Below are 8322 nucleotides of genomic sequence, written 5' to 3'. Positions count from 1 at the left end.
TTGATCTATAAACCCAAATATTAAACAACTATAAAAAGTTTAGTTTCAACTTTTTGTAAGTTAGAATTTGTGGCATTAGCACTGTGCGCAGTTACTTCAGGTTGAGAAAAAATCATTGAAAATCTCTGGGACATGCAATTCATAGTAACCTTTTTCCCAAGGAAGTCTTGAAAAGTTTAAGCAATACACCAGCGCACAGTGGGTAAAATTACGGATCTAGATATAACGAGAAGGGACGTGTGAGACGCTTCTTACGCGTCACAACTTTTATACCCGGCACTCAGTACTACATCTGCAACTTAGCGGTTATTTGTCAAAATTTTACATTTTTTCTTCATCTGTCATCTACATCAACAACACTACTCACGCCAACACGCCTTTAGCTCGCCACCCTCCCCTAGAGCAACACACTGTAGAGTCAAGGCAGAGTCGCGGCAGAGGCAGAGACGTGTCAGGGGCTGAGGCCATAAACTGCGCGAAGCAGAGTGTGAATGAGAGAATGTGTAAAAAACAAATATAAGCTGCGGGACGGGGTGGGTTTGGCCACTGCAAATTAATTTCTTCATTGTGGCTATAATAATAAGGAATGGCGTTTTTAGTTTTTTTTATCTTCAAAATTGTAGATTTGGGAGGTTTTCGCCCTTTTGCGGGGGCGGAAGGGGGCGTGGCTCATTTTTGAAATACACTTGTAACAGTGTGAGCATACAGAAGTCTGGATGCAAAATTTGGTGGCTCTAGCATTTATGGTCTCTGAGTACTAGGCGCTCATCAGGACGAACGGACAGACAGACATGGCTCTATCGACTCGTCTATTGATGCTGATCAAGAATATATATACTTTATTGGGTCGGAAACGTTTCCTTCTGTGCGTTACATACAACCGTTATTCCAACAAATACAATATACCCTATTTACTCTTCGAGTACCGGGTATAAAAATGTTCCTGAAGTTTATTCGCAAACGTGAGACTTCTGTCTTTCATTTTCGGATGAAGGGGAACACGAAAGTACACTCATAGCAGTTTGAAGAATTTCTGCTGGGCCCTGTTTCGTTTTCACATGCTACCTGACCACTCGGTTTGCAACGAATGTTGATAGCGACTCCAGTATCGGACCAGTAGACTATTAGCACCATCGTCATATTTGAGCCGGTGACAGAAGTCTGCGAGAAGGTGATCGGCACATATCTCAAGCCTTCGAAGCCGTTTAGTCATGAGCGGCGTTGACTTTGCAGTCTGTGTATTGTCTGTGGGAGACATGTTACCCAAGGAGAGATGCTCCTCAATGAAGTCCGCGTATATCTTGTGCAACTCAGGATCCCGAGACGATCTTTTTTCAAGCGCCAAAATACGCCGTTTAGCAACCTCGTAGGAGTTGCCTTAAATACTGGGATCTGATTTGAAATGAAGCTTTACTTCAGACTGATCTGAAAGCAAGACTTGCGTAGTCTTTCTATAATGCTTCTGACATAACTTAGGATCAGGAGATAGAGACTTTTTAGAAGACGTAAATTCTTCTAATGACTTTTGTAGAGTGTTGTCGACAGACACTACTGACTCTTCTCGACAACTCATACAGTTCCTCGCTTCCTGGGTGACAGTCACCTTCGGATTGTATCTTCCAGACAAATCCAGCCCAGCAGAGTTGGATAGTCAGGACCTTGTCTAATTTGACCAACTGAAAAGAGTTCGAACGAGAAGGGACGTGAGAGACGCTTCTTACGCGTCACAACTTTTTGCGGGGGCGGAAGGGGCGGGGCTAATTTTTTAAATACACTTGTAACAGTGTGAGCATACAGAAGTCTGGATGCAAAACTTGGTTGCCCTATCTCTTATGGTCTACGAGTACTAGGCGCTCATAAGGAGGGACGGACGGACAGACAGACCATGCTGTATCGACTCGGCTATTGATGCTCATCAAGAATATATACATATGTATACTTTATGTGCGTTACATACAACCGTTATTCCCCACAAATACAATATACCCTATTTACTCTTCAAGTACCGGGTATAAAAATGACTTCTCCTATAAAGATATATATTCTTTGTGGCTTGTATATATATATGTCTGCCAGAGATAGGTTCTTTTGGAATTGCCAGTCACTCACGTTAATTGCGTGAGCTGGGTGATAACCGAGACTGACTTCAAAATCCAGAAATCAACCAAGAACTAACACTACCATTGATTCACGTCTTGACCACAGTGTGTACCCTCTTGGCTTGTGAATTTGATTTGCCCTTACCAAGAAAGTTGATACACGATTGCTCCCGACGGATCTGTAAGCGCTGCGCAGGTAATCAGTTACATATGAAGTTCGTTTGTGACTCACGGCCAAGTAGTGCTCGGGCCACAACACACTCTCCGGTTTTGGTTCGGACGCTTACGACCGACAAAGCCAGAATTACTCTATCCGAAACAGTCGCATGGAGTGCGTGCGAAGTGGAAAGGTTATTCTGATTGGGGGGGTGGAAAATTATTCTTTGGGAGTGATGGTAACGCTGCACTTTATCCACCACTGTGTGCAATAAGGATTGATGATCAACACCACACTACACATGTGCAATTACGAATATTTGCCACGAAACTGTGGCAGTGCTAACTTTGAAAGCCGAGGTCGAGTTTTGTATCTCTTGCTGTCTTCAAGGCGTACATCAGCGACAATATTTGGCCATATGGGCAGATAGTGAAGTTTCAAATCAATGTTTTACCACGTAAGAATTAGCATAGTGTTAGTGCAGAGGGATTGCACCGTACCTTAAGATAAATGCGGTGAGTTATATTAAAAACGAGAAGGGACGTGTGAGACTCTTCTTACGCGTCACAACTTTTATACCCGGCACTCAGTATTACATCTGCACCTTAGCGGTTATGTGTCAAATTAAACATTTTTTCTTCACCTGTCATCTACATCAACAACACTACTCACGCCAACACGCTCCTTTAGCTCGCCAGCCTCCCCTAGAGCAACACACTGCAGAGTCAGGGCAGAGACGCGGCAGAAGCAGAAACGTGTCAGAGGCAGAGGCCACAAACTGTGCGAAGCAGAGTGTGAATGAGAGAATGTGTAAAAACAAATATAAACTGCGGGACGGGGTGGGTTTAGCCACTGCAAATTAATTTCTTCATTGTGGCTATAATAATGCTCCAATCGAATCCCAATTTGGTGATCTGATAGATATGTTCATTCCCTAAGGAATGGAATTTTTAGTTTTATTTTGTGTTCAAAATTGTGGCTGTAGGAGATTTTCGCCCTGTTTGGTATCGGAATACACTTGTAACTGTGTGAGCATACAGAAGTCTGGATGCAAAACTTGGTTGACCCATCTCTGAGCACTAGGCGCTCGTAAGGACGGCAGACAGACATGGCTAAATCGGCTCGGCTATTGATGCCGATCCAGAATATATGTATATACTTTATGGGGTCGGAAACGTTTCCTTCTGTGCGTTACAAACATCCAATTTTCCCCACAAATACAATAAACCCCATTTACTCTTCGAGTACCGGGTATAAAAAAATTAACATCGAACCATTTCTAAGCCCCGTATCTTTCAAAAAAGTTAGTTTGGTTCGAAGCGGAAAAATCGTGTCGAGTAGTGTAACAAGTAATCGGAATGAGAGTTACAAAAAAAGCTAGAATAATTATAAAAAAAAACATGGATAATTTTATTAGCAAGTTTAATAATTTAATAAATAGTTAAGTACATTTTTCAGTCTTCTACAACAATTATTTATGCGGACTATGCCTGATGATTAATTAGACTAAAGTTTTAGACTTATTTTTGAGTTATTCATACGATCTAATCCAGCGGTATTACAGTAAGATGTGAGCGGGTACATTTAGATATGTATATATGTATGTATGTAAGTATGTATGTCTGTTCAGTACGAGTCTTTTCATTGCTGTTATGTTCTTGGCCACAATACTAGGGGAAAACATTTGGCCGGCAAGGCCACACTGGCCTGATTAATATTAATTTCGGATATATCAGCACTGGTAACGTTGTAAGACTGCACTATATTTGCTAATAAAACGAACCCAAATCCCCGCACCAAATTTTGTCCTATGCACGTGCGCTTGCCTATACTAAAAGGGAGGAAGTGAGGAATATTTTTTTTCAATTGGTATCCACACTTCTCTGTAGATATTTTGTTGTATTTTTTATAGTTTTTTGTACTTGAAAACTTATCAATAGTTATTGGGTGCACATCCAGTTCTTTTTCGAACTCTATACCTGAGTCAGACGCCTCAGAACTGCGTCTATGGTCATTACATTTTACAGTTTTCCAGGTGTTCCTTTTATAATTTTCATCCAGAAATCTTTTTGGTTCAAAATGATCGGGAGAGTTCCAATACTTTTCACTCATGTTTAGCATATAGTTATTAATAAAAACGATTGTTCCTTTAGTGACGCCAAATCCAGCAATAGCTGTATCTTCCATTGCGACATGGGGAACAATGGGAGATGAGGAATATCGGAGGACCTCAAAAATGGTAGCCATTGTATAGGGCATTGCATCCATGTCATGAAGGTTTATTAAGCGCCGACCTTTATTTGAGACGATATCAGCTTCATGTTGAATTCTACGACCAATCGTAGGATTTTTGGCTATGTAGGCAAGTGCTAACATAACCAGATTTCCGACAGCCGAATGGCCACCGATAAAATCTTCGAGCATAAATATAATCGTGTTACGCGATACATCCTGATCTTCTTTAAGACTTCTCAGCAAGGCATCTGTAAAGTCGTTTTCTGGTTCGTCTAAATCGAGCATTTGCTCTCGTTGATGAATAACCCTATCCAAAATAAATTTACGTATTGTTGTAGACCATTTCATTATTTTTTGGGTATGTTTCTTATAAAACGGAAGCATCCATGGTAGGAAATCTAACGAATATCCTTGGTTAATTTCCCAAAAAATTTCGTCAAAGTATCTCACTATTCGACGAAATTCCTTGTCACTATAATCAAACCTTATCGAGCACATATATTCGCAAAACATATTGGCGCTAGCTCCAAGAACTAATTTTTTAATATCATAGGGTTTTCCTGGTTGGGCTTTATTTAGCTCACGCATTAAGTGGTTGATCTCATTACAGCCGATTTGAGACATTTTATTAAAATATGGTGACGATTCCCGCGGAGAACAATGACGTCGAGCTAAGTTTCTCCGTTTTTGTTGCAAGTGTGACCAGTCGCATAGCGCAAGTGCTATAAAATGTAAAATTAGGATACAAAATAAATTTTACAATATATACACATATATAGATCTATGTATGTACGCAGTATGTAAATACATCGAATTTTAATAACATGAATATCTAATATTAATTAAACGTTTTTATACCCGGTACTCGAAGAGTAAATAGGGTATATTGTATTTGTGCACATAACGGTTGTATGTAACGCACAGAAGGAAACGTCTCCGACCCCATAAAGTATATATATTCTTGATCAGCATCAATAGCCGAGTCGATTGAGCCATGTCTGTCTGTCCGTCTGTCCGTCTGTCCGTCCGTCTTGTTGAGCGCCTGGATCTCAGAGACCATAAAAGCTAGAGCCACCAAATTTTGCATCCAGACTTCTGTATGCTCACACTGTTACAAGTGTATTTCAAAAATGAGCCACGCCCTCTTCCGCCCCCGCAAAAGGGCGAAAACCTCCCAAATCTACAATTTTAAAGATAAAAGAAAACTAAAAACGCCATTCCGTAGGGAATGACCATATCTATCTGATCACCAAATTGGGATCCGATTGGATCATTATTATGGCCACAATGAAGAAATTAAGTTGCAGTGGCTAAACCCACCCTGTCCAGCAGCTTTTGTTGCTTTTACACATTCTCTCATTCACACTCTGCTTCGCGCAGTGGCAGAGGCCTCTTCCCCTGACACGTCTCTGACTCATCTTCTGCCACGACTCTGCCGCTGCCTCTGCCCTGACTCTGCAGTGTGTGTTTCTAGGGGAGGGTGGCGAGCTAAAGGAGCGTGTTGGCGTGAGTAGTGTTGTTGATGTAGATGACAGATGAAGAGAAAATGTTAAATTTGACAAATAACCGCTAAGTTGCAGATGTAGTACTGAGTACCGGGTATAAGAGTTGTGACGCGGCTTAAGACGCGTCTCACAACGTTCCTCCTCGTTTTACATTATTATCTATTATCTAAGGCCCTCAGAGAAAAAAGCTCCCTGTTTCCCCTCAAAATCGCAACAAATTGTGAAATCAGCCATTTTAAAGATCAAAACTCATAAATAAGGTTACGTTAGTTATTTATTGTCGAAAATTGTCCACCTCTTACTCTTCAACTGACGCCATTGGTAAATATTGTATACAGGTAATTAAGCTATTTTAATTTAATGCTAACATTAATATCTGCTCCTCAAATTCATTGCATCTCGCAATTCCCCCATCATCGGTCATTTAAAAATGCACATGAGTTGCACTGGGATAAGTCGGTTCTGACCCCGAGGCCGTTTAAGGCCTCCATTAACGCTCATCGGGCTCGCTTTTAGGCAAGGTGTTAATTTAGGACAACTGCTCATAAGACCGGGCTCGTTTTCGCACATTTGCAGATACAACTAAAAACTGAATACAAAATATGACATTTTCTAGTAGACTGTGGCTAATGAGATCTCAAAGGTGTTCTACGAGTATTGGACTGAACATTGGATCAATAGCGCTCAATATGGTATGGCAGGTTCGGGTAAGACAAGGCGATGCGAAACTTTCTTCACCAAGTTTTTTCATAGCTGCACCAAAATATTTAAATTTCACGACTTTAAACATATGTACTGTACATATGTATACTATGTACATACAAATAGTCGACCTATTTTAGACTTTCTTTCAAATGTCTTAAGCTAATAGGTGCTAAGCTAATGTATCTATCAAAATCTCTAAAGAATTATAGCGACTTTTACTTATGTATACTTACAATTGTTTCGGTCGCCTCCAAAGAGTTTGTGATATCGTATAAAATCCGGACGTCCACCAATAAATTTACCATTTTTATTAAGAACTTCTCGAATTAAATCTAAGCTATTTACTACCAAGCATCTTGAGTGACCAAGAGTCAATGAATATATATCACCGTATTGTTGTGTTAATGCTCCAAGACCCTCGAATGGGTTGCTTTTAAATCGACCTAATAGATCGAGGTTCCCGATAATTGGCCATGGTTGCGGACCAGGAGCCTGAACAAACTTTCGAATTTCCTTTTCAGGATTGGATAGCCCGATTCGGACAGTGGCTTTTTGCTTGCACTTAACAATTATTAATACGTAAGAAATCACTATCGATATAAAGCCAATTCCGATTATAAAATAGCACACCGAAAAAAACATGATTGTTTCCTCCGAAATTTTGTTGCCCTAAAAAATTACTGATTGGCTCAATATTCTCGACTAAACCAGATATCTGTTGATGCCAGGTATTTATATGGACTCTCAGCGACAAAGTTTCTGGCGCATTTTTAACGTTCTTGTTATTCGAAGCACTTTCTTTAGTTTTCACATTTGAATGTCTAAAGTTAAAGCGCAAAGTTATATATCATTCTTATTTGAATGTGCATACATGTATGTATGAACGTACGTAAATCAGATCAACGTGAGGCAACTCAAATCTAGGAAGTTAAGAGTACATATGTATGTATGCAAATACATATATTCATGGGCATACGACTTGGCATGTTTATACATACACACGAACACCCGCTTGAAAGTATTCAGGTGTTCTTAAGGTGGTGCTAAATTGTAGTATTACTTAATGCCATTTTAGGCTTATAAAAAAGAGTGAGCGATGTATTTTTATTAATTTGTATTATTCTTTTATATTTAGCTGTCTGAATTCTTTCTGCCTTTCTTTTTGAAAATATTACCTTTTGCTGTGTCATAACTTTTCTCCTAAAATTTATTATTTGGACTTCAAAAGTAGTCATTGTATTTATACACGGTACTCAAAAGGTAAACAGGGTATATTGTATTTGTTGTCGGAGAAATGTGCCGATCCTATAAAGTATAGGTAAATACAGACTTCTCTATGCTCACACTGTTACAAGTGTTTTTTTTTAATTTTGAACACCCCCTTCCGCCCACAAAGGGCAAAAATCTACTATGTCCTTAATTTTGAAGATGAAAGAAAAGTGAAAACTCAATTCCGTAGAGAGTGGCCATATTTATCAGAGCGCCGAATTAGGCTCAAATCGGCTCAGATCATTATGTTTATGAAAAAAGTTTATGAATCTGGCCATGGGTTTCTCCAAAAGTCTTCCGAAAAATTAATTTAACATATCTTGAAAAAAATCGTATGGGTCATTGGAGGGTG

The 8322-nt window shown here is 39.7% G+C and overlaps 1 protein-coding gene across 1 annotated transcript; it reads right to left on the bottom strand.

Moving 5' to 3' along the window:
- Positions 1-3859: 3859 nt before the first annotated feature.
- LOC117897412 (cytochrome P450 307a1) lies at positions 3860-7602 on the bottom strand. Its single transcript, XM_034806239.1, has 2 exons — positions 6935-7602; positions 3860-5213 (listed from the first exon to the last, which is right to left on the bottom strand). The coding sequence occupies exons 1-2, from the start codon at positions 7341-7343 to the stop codon at positions 3907-3909; spliced, it is 1716 nt and encodes a 571-aa protein (XP_034662130.1). The 5' UTR covers positions 7344-7602; the 3' UTR covers positions 3860-3906.
- Between the last annotated feature and the right edge of the window lie 720 nt (positions 7603-8322).

This window comes from Drosophila subobscura, chromosome O, assembly GCF_008121235.1.
Source record: "Drosophila subobscura isolate 14011-0131.10 chromosome O, UCBerk_Dsub_1.0, whole genome shotgun sequence".
NCBI classification, from domain to species: domain Eukaryota; kingdom Metazoa; phylum Arthropoda; class Insecta; order Diptera; family Drosophilidae; genus Drosophila; species Drosophila subobscura.
This window is presented reverse-complemented; position numbering and strand designations above follow the sequence as displayed.